Consider the following 15,606-nt stretch of genomic DNA (forward strand, 5'->3'; position numbering starts at 1 on the left):
GATCGACAGGACCAGCAGCTCGGTGACGCCTTAGAGAGAAAAGGCATTCACTTATTTCCGAAGTAGTCTGGAATTCCAAGTCCATTGTTCAGGGCTGCGTGCCTGATCTGGAATCTGCTGAGCGATTGCAAGTGACGAGTTGAATTGTTCTTGAAGGCGTCTAGCTCAGTGATCCAGATCTTTTCACAGATATTCCAAGTCCATTGTTCAGGGCTGCGTTGCTGATCTGGAATCTGCTGAGCGATTGCAAGTGACGAGTTGAATTGTTCTTGAAGGCGTCTAGCTCAATGATCCAGATCTTTTTCACAGATAAGCTGTTATGGGTGATTATTTCACACATCGATGGCTTCTTTGGGCCCGTTGTGCGTGACAGCTGAAACAGTTTACGCACATTGCCAGAGTTTCTCACCTCCTCGATCTCCTCAGCCTTTTGGGTCAACCAAAATTCTCCATCCACAAAGAAGGCCTTTTCAACTGACGTCTGACAGTTTATTGAGTGGTAATACGGGGAATACGTGTCCGAGCTCCGAGCAATTTCAGAATGGTACTCGGGATCCAGTTATTTTTACCAGCATCATGCAGGGTTGTGGACAGTGCCTATCAGAAAGGTTCATCATCAAAAGAGTTGCTGTATGAAAGGGACTTTAGTGGGTAGTTTTAGTAGGCCTCCTTCACATCAGTGTTCGAGAGCTTTTCAATGGCCACGTGAAATGTGCGCCCCTTGTAAACCATTGAAAAGTGGAATTGAAAGCAGCTGCGAACACGCACATTATTCCATCCCACATAAGTGTTTCAGATCGAGCGACGCACGCCAGCTACAGTTATTGGTGATGTGGTCTGTCTGTGTTGGAGGTTGGATCGCATGTGAAGTGCACCATGTGACCGACCGACTTCGGTTATTTCGGAAGTTAATACTGGATAGAAACAGTCTACGGTTAGCACATTACCACAACAGGCATTCGCCGTTGCCTGTGCGTCTCCTTCCCTTCAGCAGCACTAGGTTTGCCTACTTACGCATTCACATCCAAGACAAGTACAACAATATCTGAGCTCTTGGCCCGCCACAACAAAGCCACAACAAGGTATCGTACAAACTGTCTTCGAGTGTATCAGAGCTACAGTCTGTTGGGGCGTAAGCAGATAAAATGGACAATTATCCGCGCGATAACGGAATGTTTTCACAGACATCGTCCAACGAACAGTACAGGGACCCTTCGGCTTGATGTCTTAGAACAATGCCAACCCTAGCAGAACCAGCTGCAACGGCTTCTGGATCACCAAAGCCTTTAGCTCAAAAGACTAACCGTAAGGCAGGGGTAGTTGGCTTAAGACCGTCAGACCCATTGATGAGCGTGGAATGAAGGCTCTGTGAGTGTCACGCGTACACTCCCAAATATAGCTCAGTGAGTTATGAAGGTGCACAAACCGTCACACCACCGTGAGCTCCGATCTCTTTGTGACAGCATTTGACAACGTGGGCGTCAAATTTCACATCGAAAATACAACCTACATACACAGTAGGAATTCACTACAAGAAGTCCTTACTTGGCCCTATGGTAGTGCAACCTAACTTCACTGTTAGATCTATTCAAGAAGTTCAGTTTATGAACTATAAACAAAGTTTAGACAGTTCGGTTCAGTCGACCAGCTATCAGCTACGCACCGAAAGGACCTTGGTTTTGGCTACCACAGAATGGGGAATCAGCGAAGATAGACACTAAAGACGATGGCATAGTCCGTCGATTGTATGAATAAACTGTGAACTGAGCAGCTACTCATGGAAGACTATAGATCTGATCAAACCGATTGTGTGAATGAACCACGTCTATCTGGTGCCATTAACCTTGAAGAATTGAGCTGGTTGAGTTGGTCTCGATATAGAGATGTGGCACTAGCAAACTCGACTGAGTCTACTCGTTAGTGTTTTTAAAATCCATCGTCAGGTCATAGACTGTCCACCTCAGCATTGCTCGTCCGATGTCCCCACCAGACCAGATCAGTGCTTTGGAGAAACCGATAGCCAAACACCCAGAATTTTTGTAGATCCTCTACGCGTAGAGGCTGTTTCTGACCCGTAAAGCAGTGTGGATCGCAGTGCCGCAGTGTACGCTGTGCCCTGACAGACGCAACTGGTGCCGAAGGTTGGCAAAAGCTGTTCTGGCCTTCAGCCAATCCACCGAAATTTATATACATGACTGGGTAAAGAAATGCATCTACCACGCGGATTGGGTGGTTTGCAAAATGAGGTTTGACCTCATCCAGTCCTGTAGAAACACTCAGTACCATAGATAGTGGACAGATTTACGTTTCCGGGTAGGTAAACCACATACGATGGTAGAATTGAAAGTGAATGNGGATCGCCAGGGCTATCTTTGAAATTAGGCATTCCTGGGATCAACGTGACATTAACCTGTTAGTGAAAGGAAGCGTCTACACCGCGAAGTGCGTCTAGTGTTGCTTTACGGTAGTGAAGCCTATTCACTGTGCGTTGAGGACAAAAGATTACTCTCATTTGACCATCGACGCCTTGCAAAGTGGACTATCAATGACGAAGTGCTGCGAATGGGCTATGGCAACAAACCAACTATTTGTTCATTTGAGTTGATCCGACTGCACCAGCTACGTTGGCTCGGACACGTGCCTTGTATGCCAGGTAACCAACTGCCTCACTGTCTCCCGTTTTTTTAAAATATACTTCAATTACAAGACACCGTGGTGGTCCTGGCTGTGCTGGGGCGCGTCGTTTGCGAGGGTGAGACTCAGTATGCTACAATGGCACTCACTGATGTGACAAAGTCAAACAACCAGTGGGGGTGTTGCATCCATCCTCTTATTCCTAATTATTGACTGAGCATTCTTTCGTTTTTATTTGTTTTCTTCAACCACAGTCCGCTTACATGCAACACTATTCAATGCCGTAAACTGCGAACCAACGTACATGCGTATAGTTGCCAAATTAATCATAGAATAAACAGGGAACCATTGCTGTATATGGTTCTCAAGTGAGGACAATCCAGCAAATACCTTGAGGTTTATTCAGTAAGTGACAAAAGACATTCCGGACCAAAATCGACACCACACCCTCGTACTGTTGTGACTGAAGCACAGTGGGGACTGGCTCGAAAAGCGTACGAATCCCGTCAGACACAGACAACAGATTTTCTCAGAGCGTAGTTAATTAGTTACATCATCATCATCAACGACAACATGACACCAGTGTTCAACACCAATGCTTCACTGCCGTACAACGATGACGGCAGGGACTCAGTGCGAGCTAGCAAGTTGTGCGGTCAGCTCCACCGGAAGAGACTTATTCCGCTAGGTACCCATAAACAGTCGCTATAAATAGGACCACTGTGCATTTGAAACAATAAGAAACGATAAGAATAGTTCATCGTAATAGCTGCATTGTCTCGAAAAAGGTATCTCACCTAGACTGCGGGATAGTGCTTCCGACGAAAAGAAACAATGCCTTCTCTTCAGAGAGCTGGATACGTTTGCGTATGATCCAGAGGAATTGGGCGACGGAGATGTCATCTGGGACAAGGAATTTGTGTTTGTCAATCTCGGAAATCTGTGAATGAGGGTGACGCTCCACGACGACCTGGGAACAAACATTGTACACGTGGTGTGAGGTGAAACAAACACATTAAAAATTCCGGGTGGTCTGAGCTGCCGATAACGACCGAATTCCAAATAGAAAAGAATTTAAGCAAGAGTGATCGAGTCCGAGAAATCGTCGGTGAGTGGAGCCGTGGAAAATATCGGAGCTTCACACACCACTGATAAACAGTATGGGAATCAAGCGAACTTCTGAAAACAAGCCGTTTCACTGCTACAATTGTTTTGGACATTTGCCTTGTTCTACCCCTGCCTGACGAGTGTTAATAAGGGCAACGGACCGCTGGTGCCTAGGTCTAGGTCCGACCACATCGTTACCAATAAACATACCTGAATGTAGGGTAAGAAACGTGAAAACGGAAGGTGAAGTGATAGCGTCTAAATAGCAACCCGAGAAAATACACATGCAGATCGATCACAAAAAATGTCATGAATGCCGGTCTGCAGTCATGTGCTCTAGAAAACCTAAACAGAGTACAAAGAGTTAACTGACCTCAAACCTACACTAGCTGAACATATTCACATCTACTGACCTCCAGGATATGCGGATAAAGGTATGTGCGTTTTAAATCTGTTTTGTTAGCCCCAGTGGGTCCTGAAAACTACCTTTGACAAGGTAAACCAGTCCTCGTATCTTGGAAGTTGTATTGGTTCTGATCGTGGTGTGACAGATGAGGTCAATGCACGAATCTGCAAGGCTCGGGCCGCGTTTGCTAACTTGAGACACCTATGGCGTCAGAATGGTTTATCCCTGAATCTGAAGGGACGTGTGTATCAAGCTACAGTACGGGCTGTTTTGTTGTATGGCTGTGAGACTTGGCCTATTCGAGCAGCGGACCTGAGACGTCTTCAGGTGTTCGACAATCGTTGTCTCAGAACCATAGCTCGTGTGGGTTGGTGTCGGCGAATCCGTAACGAGGCAGTTAGAAAGCGTGTTTTCGGTTGTGTAACGGGTACTTCCATTGAAGAATGTGTCCAGCACCAGAAGCTGCGTTGGTTGGGACATGTGTTACGTATGCCGAACCATCGTTTGCCGAAGAGAGTGCTGTTTTCCATGCTCAACTCAGAGTGGCGTAAACAGAGAGGTGGCCAACCCTTGACTTGGCACAGGAGTATGAAGGAGATCACGAAACGCTTGGGTGCTGTCGCTGCTACTCGCCTTCCAGGATGGGGACCGCGTAATCCTCACTGTGCCTGGTTGGAGACACTACAAGATATGGTTGCCAACCGATGTCAGTGGCGTTCTTGTTGTCAGTTTCTATCCAGATTGCCTGAGTGAATGTCTGGAGGTGTAGGCACCTTGGAATGATTGTGTTAAGCTAGCACTAAGTCTCTCCCCCGTCCACCTTTACTCTTTTCTTTACAATTAGGCTTTCAAACAAATCTTGGTTGTACGGCAATGAAGCATCGGTGTTGAACACTGATGTCATGCTGTCGATGATGATGATGAAACCAGTTCTCGACATTCACAGTATCAGAAGAGTAAACAATAGAGCAAAACGCTATAGACGGAATTTGGAGGCCAAGACAGTAAGATAGACAGAGTAGCTCAGTCAATTGTCCAAAGACTAATATGCGGAATTCACGTGTCATAGTTGTCATCTGGAAGATGAAACATCTGTGTGGAGTTGGCAACCGCTTACTCAGAAAGTACTTTCCTATTGAGGCTCATGGAGAAGCGAACCCTTCTGACAATGAGAATACTTTGCTACATCTTCTGGAATGAAAATTTTACCCAACGGTGATAGCTGATAACTTTACATACCTCCAGACCCGTCCTACACTGCATACGCGCTGAAATCAGATTGGTACCAATCATCCGTCTACGGCGCATGTAAAGGTAACTACTACTTGACGCACTGAGTAGCTATTCGGCGATACCTCAAGATAGGCACTTATTCAGTTAGATTTCCAAACATACCTTTTCACTGCCAAGGGGCGACTCTACGGCACGGAAAAATCAGTGTCAACACTAATGTTGCTGTCCTTGATGATGATGATGGTTATGATGATGACGATAATGATGATGATAATGCTGATGATGAGTTACCGACTCATTGTCCACATTTCAAAAAGTGTCTGAACAGCTATAAGGTCACTGTGGACGCACAACCGTATGAAGACTGGGTCGGATGTTGCTCAATGGCATACAGTGGATGGAAACAGCACTGAGCATCATGGGTGGTCTCCACCCACAGAATGTACAAGACGGCCCTCGTTGGATCACGGACCCCTGATGTAACCACACAGTCTTGTAGATAAGTCCTATAACTTTGCAATTCGATGTGAGCAATCTTGAAGTATCCCGTCCGCCACAAACACGACTTCGCAACAACTCGTGTGCTCACTATTATGGCAAAGCAGATTACAACCAACGGAATTTACATACCATTAGAATTCTTGGGATAACTGAGGCAATGTTTTCAAAAGCCATATGGCAAATGAAGGCAATCTCACTTTGTTCCCACCCACTTACTTCTCCATAGTTCGATGTCCGGCTGAAAAGGCAAACTGTCTCACCTTGGTGGGCCTGGATAGAAACTAGTCTGTACGGTAAATAATAATAATAATACGGCGCAGGTGGGGTTCTCCTAAAACCTCGGTCACCAGGTTCTAACGTCATGTACTACCCCTAAGGAGATGTGGTGATCCGAGCTCTGTTCTTGTTAGTGTCAGAGTTGCTCTGGACTGATACATTGAAACCACGCTGTTTGGATGGAAACCTGAGAACAGCGGATACTGCTCTGAGACAATTGAACTTTTCCGGAAAGAGCGAAATGTGTCAGAAACAGGTTTTCCTGCAAGCCCGGTCAAGAAAACCTCTATCCAGAATGACGCACTTCTCTAGTAAACGTCGACTTGAGAACAGCACTTGTAGCAGAGTTCAATGTATGAGTTAGTGTAAAACTGATCAAAGTTGCGGCACATCGAGGAGTGGTAATATTGATAAATTCCTGAACCTGTGCGCGGACCAGCTACTTTGGCCAGGTTGTCGTCAAGGGGACCTAGAAACCTAACGCTGTTTCCAGGATGAACTCAGACCGATAACATCGCAATCGGTGGTCTTTGGTAAGGTTCCGTAGACCGTCAGAGTGCCTGGAATACTTGCCAGGATTCGGGCTACCAAGCACGAACAGACGCGTCCAAATTAATGCGCCTTTCAGCCAGCGAACTGTTCAAGAGCCACCAACCTATGATCAGCATCTCTAGTCTGAAGAGCATCGGAGGTAAATGAAGGGGCGAGATGGGTTAGGGGCTAGAGCGCGAATTTACCGCCGGAAGGCCCATGGTTCAAACCTGACCTCTGCCTCTCGACTTCCCTTGTATAGGCTTGGACAACCTGGCAGTATCCCAGCCCCTGTGCTTCCCTTGAGTGGCATGGCAACTAGGCACCAAAAAGGTGTTACAGTTGAACGGTCTTGTAAACGAATGTTGCAATGCTGAAACAAGCGTTTTCCGCATAATGGGGCGTGAGTGTGGACCATTGGTCCCCATGGACTCTACAGAACTAATCCGGTAAGACCGTAAATCAGGCAGATGTTTTGAAAACTATGCAGGGTAATGTCAGATTAGGCAGTCAGAGAAGGACGGGGTAACGTGTAACTGCATCCATCAGCTTAGCCTGGTCCGCTCACCTGAGCTGTAAGTTCGCATGAAGAGCCAGGTCGATACTAGCTGAGTACAGCACATTCCCGAAATTCTTTATGGCAATATTGGCACCTTCCAGTGGCTGCGATTGTCTACATGTTCTGCTTCTCACTAGCCGCAATTCGCCACCAATCTCCTATACTAGGGCTGCGCACATGCATCAGTTTTTTAACCGGAGACGCACAGCTGTAGCACACCCATGATCTCGCAAACAAACAAAATCGGCGCATGTTCGGATGCTTTAACAGTAAACACCAGTGATGGCAGCGAATAACCATAGCATGGAATGTAAGCGTACGGTACAAAAAGTCACATCGTAATTTACAATGTAGGGGTTTTAGTGCACAGCACCGTTTCACTGAATACGGAGACCATACTTCAAACATCAGATGGCGACACCATAAATTTCCATAGATTCTCAGTTACCTGATTCGGTCTATTTACGCTAGCCTTCAAAAAACGAGGAGTAACCATTCTATCTGATTGTGTGAAACTGCGAGGGGCGGTAGAGGTTCACTGAATATCATATCCAAAGAATCCTTAACAAGTCACTAATGAGAGTTTATACTGTCGGCATGTAAGGAGTTCGTTATCGCTGATGTGTTCAGAACAGAGACACGGGTACAGGAACCTGAGTTCATCAGTAACATGAATGATGGCGAAAACGGAACAATCCACTATCCTGTCAGCGAATCCGGTGTAAACGAGTGAAAAAGCATCTAGATCTATGACAAGAGTTTTCTCAAGCTGCATTTCGTTATCAGACTACTCAGAATCAACCTCCAGAATTAAAGAGAAAAAAATGATGCAACACTCCTGCGGTGCCTAGATGTCATGCCACCAAAAGGAAGAACGTGGGTTCAGATACTTCTAGCCCAAGCCTAGACAGGAGCAATCGTGATGCCAAGGTTGGGTTCGAAGCACGGACCTTCCCATCAGTAAGTTAACACCTTGACCACTGAGCTAGCTTGGACTGTTGTGGTCGCGCACCACGACATAGTACAAGTAAGCTGGATTTCCTTTCGCCTTACTGCAGGAGTGTCATATGACCCATAAGTTTACGCCGTGGTCTCATCGGAGTGGGTTCAGCATGAAGGCTTAAGATGTCCCGCTCAACTATGTACGGCCAAAATGGCCTTAGCGATCAAAATCCAAAACTAACGATCCAAAATACGAAATTTATTTGCTGTCCCTATATATGCCCGAATTAAATGCAACAGCGGCACTATAAAGATACCACCGCAATATCCAGCTAGCAGCGGTTGCGGTTAACCCGAGTGGAGTGCCTCGATTCAGAAGTTTATGAAGTCTACAAGGTGAGCACAGAGAAGCTTGAGGATGGTATATAGGCATACGTAAAGCACTTTACCAGACCCTTAAGGTCACCATGTCTTAATTTTTCGAGAAAGCACGTCAGTCACAAAGGTGCAGTGAACGTTGACACTATCGGTAATATGACAACGATCCACATAAAGTCAATGTGTTCCAGAGATCTTCCTTCCATTATAGGGCTTCACTCAAATAAAATAAAACGGTTGTACGGCAGTGAAACACCAGTGTTCTCATTTGGTGTTGCTGTCAGTGGTGGTGATGACTTCCGATCCTCCAATTTGGGGATTAATACAAGTGTGAAAATATTGTTTCTAAACCTTAGATTACTTAAAAAGTCTTATATCAACCACATTCCCTTGTATTCAAGTTTTTGAGCCAATGGTTTCGTCTGATGACCCTGATTGTTCCTGAAAGTAGCTCAACCCACGTACAACTGCAAACTGCACAAACGAATGTACCCTCATGCCACATCGGGCGTCGTGTGGTGGCATCAGCTTGATCACCTTATTTACTGTATACAGCAGGGTGGATAGGCCGCTGATGCCTCCAATCGTTCTGTTATTATATCACCTATCCTCCCACGCCATTTTATTATAATTCTTCCGTAGAGTCCAGCTGTAAACAGGTCAGTCAGACACTCAAGGGAGTGACATTACGGATCACAGCATTCTCTCCGCCTTCACTTACCGGATATCGTTTCTTTCCTTATTTCACTCTTCAATGTTGGAACCTTTAAGAAAGCTGGCCGAAAATCTGCTCTCTCACAAACGCTTGATAATTTAGCAACCAAGATTGCTGCACTTCTGAAGTCGAAATGCGAAGAAAAACTGACGTTTCGTTGCTTGCCTGAAAACTTGTAAACAGTCATCTCCATGCCATTCGTCTGTCCGCAGGGAGGTGCGGTGGTCAAAATAGTAACATTTCTGTTTGGTGATTTTTACCGCACACCAACCAACTGTAGCTGGTTCTGCGAGAAATAAACCATCAAGAAATAAACGCCTTCTTTATCACCATTGGGTTCAGATATGGACCTAATTGCTTGAGATTTCAATGCGCAATTACTAAGTGTTAGTTCAGATACAAGACATAGTGGTAATGCTGAACGTCCTTTGTGACCTGGTAATGATAACCAGTTGTTCCTACCATGTGCTGGTTATAGGTGCAGTGTAAACCGTGCCATCTGGCTTGCTCTCAACACGGAGCGATAATCAGCCCAAATCATTCACGCCACAAGTGTATAACGGTGGCGAGGATAAACACTAGACTGCTGTAGGGGAAATCAATATTCTCAAAAACTCTGTATCTTCATGTGTGCTAACGAACTTTCAACATTTTTCAGGGTCAAACTATATATATATATATATATATATATATATATATATATATATATATATATATATATGTTGTTTGAAGGATTAAGGTTATGTCCAAGGTTTCATCTTCTTACTATTCTGCTGTACTAAAAGTCGGGATCAGGCGACATGACCGGGGATAGAATACCGTCACAGTCCGCTCATGTTGTCGCTTGATCGCTGCATTACCGACACAACATTTTGGCGATGCAAGATGGAGGCAGATCAACTCAAAGTAATGTTTGAGCAACGACTGCAACTCATAAAAGCACCAATGGAGCGACTATCAACTACATCTTTGGCTTCACCGACTGCGTCGAGCGTCCCACAGTTGGCTGACGGAATCGCTGGTAGTATCAACGAGTTTTGCTACGAACCCTCGGCTAGCATAACGTTTGATGCTTGGTTTTGTCGCTATGGAGGCCTGTTCAGGGTCGACTTTTCAATTCGGGATGATAGTTGGAAGATTCGCCTCCTACTTCGCAAACTTGAACCCACAGAGTAAGATAAGTACGCTAACTATATTCTTCTAAAGGACCCAGATGACTTCACCTTCGACGAAACGGTTCACACGCTTCCGCAAATATTCGGCGAGCAAACGTCAATTCTCAACATCCGTTATCGATGCCTGAACCTGGTGAAAAGCGACGCAGACGATTTTCTCACTTATTCTGGCATCGTGAACCTGAAATTCGAAGGGTTCAAACTAGGGTCATTAACTGAAGATCAGTTCAATTCGCCGATTTTCATCTGCGGTCTACGATCCCCGACTGATGCAGAAATCCGTACCCGACTTCTCAGCCGCATCGAACAGGACATCACCTCTGAATATTGAAGATTGCTCAACCTGAAGCATGACACTACGATGGTCCAACTTGGGGTTCACGTCGGCCCCGAAGTTCACGCAATCCAACAGGCTATGCAACAGCCTAGTTGCTGATCGTTGCTGCTTCATCCGAAGAGCTTCTCGATCGCATGAATGCCGTCTTGCTGCGCACTGAGGAATGTTCCGAATGATTGCTGGTCACTTGGAAAAGGCGTCAATCAAAACCAATTGGTAAGTGCCACGTATCGGTCCTGAGTAATCAATGTGGACCCAAGTTCAAGGCTTCTCGGGTCGAAACCAGGGAACCGGTGGTTGATGTGGCGGGTTCTTGGCAGCTTGCTGGCACCGGGAGCAGCGTTCTAGAAAATCAGTGATATGCTGGTCCATGGGCGGTCAGTATGCGTAACTGCGAGCCACTGATTTCATGTGATTTATTCCTGAATGCTCGGAGTGGAACTGACGGAGGACGCGGTGGCGTAAAACTGAGGAATCACGACGCGATCTTTAAAGACTAAACAGTTGTTTACAGCCGATAATGCATCTCGGCGATGAAGGAGCTGTCGAAGGCAATCATCTTTGAGGTTTGGAGGTCATCGAGAATTCACGAACTGGATCGCCTACTGAAGCGTCGGATTAGCCACGGTAGCTTGCTGAACCTTTGTCACTATCAAGGGCAATGCACGAACAGACTGGACCAACTAAAGGCCGGCTGGATCCTCGAAAGTAAGCTGCGCAATAATCGTGTCTTCGTGAATTGGCTGATTGCTGATCAGGCGAGATAATACCTCGGCCTGCCTGAAGTCAGTGGTGCGACGATATTGAATATCAGTCGTAGCACAGCATAATAAGCGCCCACCTTTGAAGGCGATTGGTAGTGTGCGGGAACACTTCTTTGACCCGAAAATAGTCAGTAAGGGTTCGTGATCGGTAAGTAGGGTGAAACGGCAACCGTATAACAACTTGTGGCGGCGCCGGAAGGCGAAAACTAAGGCAAACGCTTCTGGTTGTGCGCACAACTACTAACTCGCCGCTGCGCACCACTACGCTCCACAATGACGCACTGATGATGTCACCTCGACTTGTGATGAAACATTTGCAATCAAATTGCCCAGCTCAGCGAACAACCTAACGACCATCTACGCTACCTGAGCTACCAAGATTTTCTTCTATAACTAAAGCTTCCTGCTCTATCTGTCCATAGAGCTATTCTGCTGGCGTTAGTAATTTCGACGCGTGCATGGTGGCCTCCCAAGATCTGTCTGGGAAGACGTGCAGAATGACGGGGTGTTGGGGATATCAATATCCACACAAACTCTGTATCTTCATTTGTGCTAATGACCTTCCAACATTTTTCAAGGTCAAGCTAAAGATATGTATATATACTCAGTGTACTTTTCCGTAAATCGACTGTTGTTCGGAGCATTAAAGTTATGTCCAAGGGTTCGTGTTCTTACTATTCCGCTGTACTAGGTGTCGGAGTCAGGCAACATAACTGGGGATAGAACATCATCACAACCCCCTTATATTATCGTCTGACCGCCGAGTTTGTGAAATAAAACTTCATTCTGATCGTGCCCCTGTTCCACGTAGATTACCACTACCCCCACCCACCACAAGTAGCCCCAGGGAGCATGCTTCCCGTTTGGTGACTGAAAAGTGTGTGATGTAACCATACTAAACCCTGCCATGTGGTGCTTTGAAAGCGGACACTTTGGCACTAAATGAAAATGGAAAGGGATAAGCGCAATCCATTACGCTAAAATTTGGCGTGTGGCGTCTCCAAGTGCGCTTACATTAAGCATTGGATCTCATAACGGTTCCTGTCATTCCTTGGAGTAAGACGTTGAGTCCCATCGGGAAAACAAAGTAACTCGGCCAGACGGTCGAATTCGGCCGACTCCAACGAAGTTTGTGCTGGCTAGCCAGCTCAAAGAATGGCGGAAGCTGATTCAGCAGGGGACGCACGGAAGTTGTCTCAGTTACCCAGCAAAATGGAACGCTGGATACGGTCCGCGCATGAGCCATTCGGAAGTAATATTAGAGATGTCATAAAGTGAAAACTGGCTTCGAGATCACTGGAAAGGATAGTTTCAGGCATTTAAGTTGATAGTCGGCTCCTGTACCTGCATCTTTCATTTGAAGCGCTCAACTCGAGCCGTGGTTTGCGGGTCTCGATCCTTCGTCAGCTGATGAGGTAAGCATATGCCTCTCGGCCTTGAAACATCGTCAGGTACGTGGGTACTTGATGGTTTATCGGAGTCATTGAGACAGCAAGTAAAAATTATCAGGTGATTGAGACACGTACCACAAAAACATCAACTCCAAACCGTTGCTTGCAAAAGGCAGGTCAAAACGGCTGCCACCAAACTGAGTCCTTTAGAATCTTGTTGCCTTTCTGGTTGAGGTTTCCGACGTTGTCGTCGTACAAGGTCAGAGACACTACAGGACATGGTGTGTAGCCGGTCTCCCCTCAGACTTCTCAGTCCGACTACCTGGCCAAAGTTTTTCTTTGGTTGTATAGCTGGTTCATATCGAGGGTGGTTCGCAAAGGACGTTGAGCCAATCCCAGTGATGGCGTCTTACTCCGGCAGTATGCTCAAATGCGCCTATCTAAGGTTGCTTTTAATAAGCCTTGTCCTCCCCCTTTCCATTCTCTGTTAAGACACTTCGCCGTAGTTGTACGGCAGTTAAGTGCCAGTAGTTTCCAGTTGTTGTCAACGTTGAGGATGCACCAATCAATCAATCAGCTGCTGGAGTTTCGATCACCGGAAATTGGGAGAGGTGGAACATATTCCAGTTGTTGTCAACGTTGAGGATGCACCAATCAATCAATCAGCTGCTGGAGTTTCGATCACCGGAAATTGGGAGAGTGTGGAACATACACCAAACATTGGAGGCGATGGCATTTTCGGTTAGTTCGGGTACTGGATAGTTATGCATTGGAGGCAAAAGTTTTGATGCATGAACACTTTTGATTGCACCGTTGGGCCACTTGTGCCAGTGTCATTAGCCATTGTTGAGTTGAGTTCCAAGGTCCACATCCATGGGGACGGCAGTGGTCGACCCGACTAAGTTTACTGGCTCGTGTTTTCATATTTCGTTACCAGGTCGTACACTGTCTACCCTTCTGTCGCTTCCATTCAGCGCAGGGCTGGGTGAACAGCTCCGCTAGGTAGACGGTCTTCTGGCATGCAAATTACATGTTCTAACCAGCACAACCTATGGAGCGTGAATAATTCATCTATCGCGGGAGAGTTCGTTCTCCCCGGGACGATCTGACGTACCTTAGCACTACTAATCCAATGTACCAACTATACTAGACCAATGCTTCGGGGACAACGATGGTCACTGATATTCTATAGAGGAAAATATTGGTAGCTCAGGTAGCGTAGATGGTCGTTGGCTTGTTCGCTGAGCTGGGCAATTTGATTGCAAACGTTTCATCACAAATCGAGGTGGCATCATCGGTGCATCATTGGGGAGCGCAGTGGTGCGTAGCGGTGGGTTAGTGGTTGTGTGTTACCGATATCTTTCGTATTTTTCCTGCTCGTAGAGGTCTCATATCTGGTACGTAGAACAGTATAGACTGTACTGCCCCGGTGTAAACTCTCCTTAATAGACAAACGTCACATCGGCGCCATGGATGTCAAAGGCTAGCAAAAGCTGGCCTGGCTATCCCGATTCAGGAAACAATCACATCTCCAGCCAGTCTACCGGAACTTATACAGCTGCCAAGGTAAATAAATTTAGCTACAATATCGAATAGCTCAGCTGAAAGCATGAGGTGTGGGTTTGATCCCACTCAGTCTTACAGTCACACTTTACATTTTGCAGGTGTAAAGCGCATGCCAAACCGTGCGGCAGTTATTTAGGTTATTTAAAATGGTTTGCACTTTCGGGGGATGTGAACGAAGAAGAGCAATATATTCCGAATACTCAATGTTCGTGAAAGAACGTCCCGGGCGCATTTCGTCTACCGAGATTTCGGAGGCAGGCAAGGTAATCTCAAGCAGCACACCAGTAACAAGGTTGAAGGGGGGAAATGAGAGACATCAGCCTTGTCTTACACTAGTGGACGTGGTGTGATGATGCATTGCGCACAAAGCTGTGGATAAAGTTCTGTTGTCCGCAGATAACTAAACCTCCGAGAACTCAGGTGAACTTCATTTCACTTCCTGAAGTATCTGGTAACGTCCCTCTTTGAATCACGCTCCAGCTATTCAGGAAATATGCGGGTGACTATCGGTTACCTCTGGACTGGAAGATGGTAGTAGCGAAACCGTCACGAAGAGACTGGACCTTACCGTGGTGTGACGGTTTGCGCACCTCAGCGATCCATTGAGCTATACTGGAAAGTGTCCCGCGATACTCACAGAGTCTCTCATACCAGGTTGGTCAATGGTTAGAGGTCTGACGAACACAGTCTCCTGGCCCTCCAGGTTGGGGGTTGGAACATGTGGCGACTTGTTCCGTAGAAACGGTAATGCATTTGCATTTCCCGCCAAACACCGCTGCCTTGCGGTCAGGCTTTTGAGCCAAAGGCTTTGGTTGACGACCCTAATCGTCCTCCTGTCTAGGTGTGGGCACCCTGGCAGTATCCCAGCCCTCGTACAACCATGACCTACACAACTAACAATATTCTCATGCCACATCGGCAGTCGCGTGGTGCCATCAGCCGGGTCGCCTTACTTGCTGCATACAGAAAGCCGGTAATGCCCGGAGATTATTTCAGTTGATCCGTGCGACCGGTCCCCGGAAACCACCTGTGAGTGAAAGCATCAAACATCAGAATGGAACGACCATCTCTAATAAGGAGGAACGCCTTGA

At 46.5% G+C, this 15,606-nt stretch overlaps 1 protein-coding gene across 1 annotated transcript in view; it reads right to left on the reverse strand.

Annotated features, from left to right (window-relative positions):
* The window catches only part of T265_05346 (hypothetical protein), a gene marked incomplete at both ends in the record, with an annotated part of 29,294 nt that overhangs the window by 8,315 nt on the left and 5,373 nt on the right, over positions 1-15,606 (reverse strand). The window contains one exon of the mRNA XM_009170337.1: positions 3,432-3,604. Coding sequence (XP_009168601.1) covers positions 3,432-3,537 — 106 coding nt within the window. The remainder of the gene's footprint in view (positions 1-3,431; positions 3,605-15,606) is intronic.

This window comes from Opisthorchis viverrini (genome assembly GCF_000715545.1).
Source record: "Opisthorchis viverrini unplaced genomic scaffold opera_v5_100, whole genome shotgun sequence".
NCBI lineage: Eukaryota > Metazoa > Platyhelminthes > Trematoda > Opisthorchiida > Opisthorchiidae > Opisthorchis > Opisthorchis viverrini.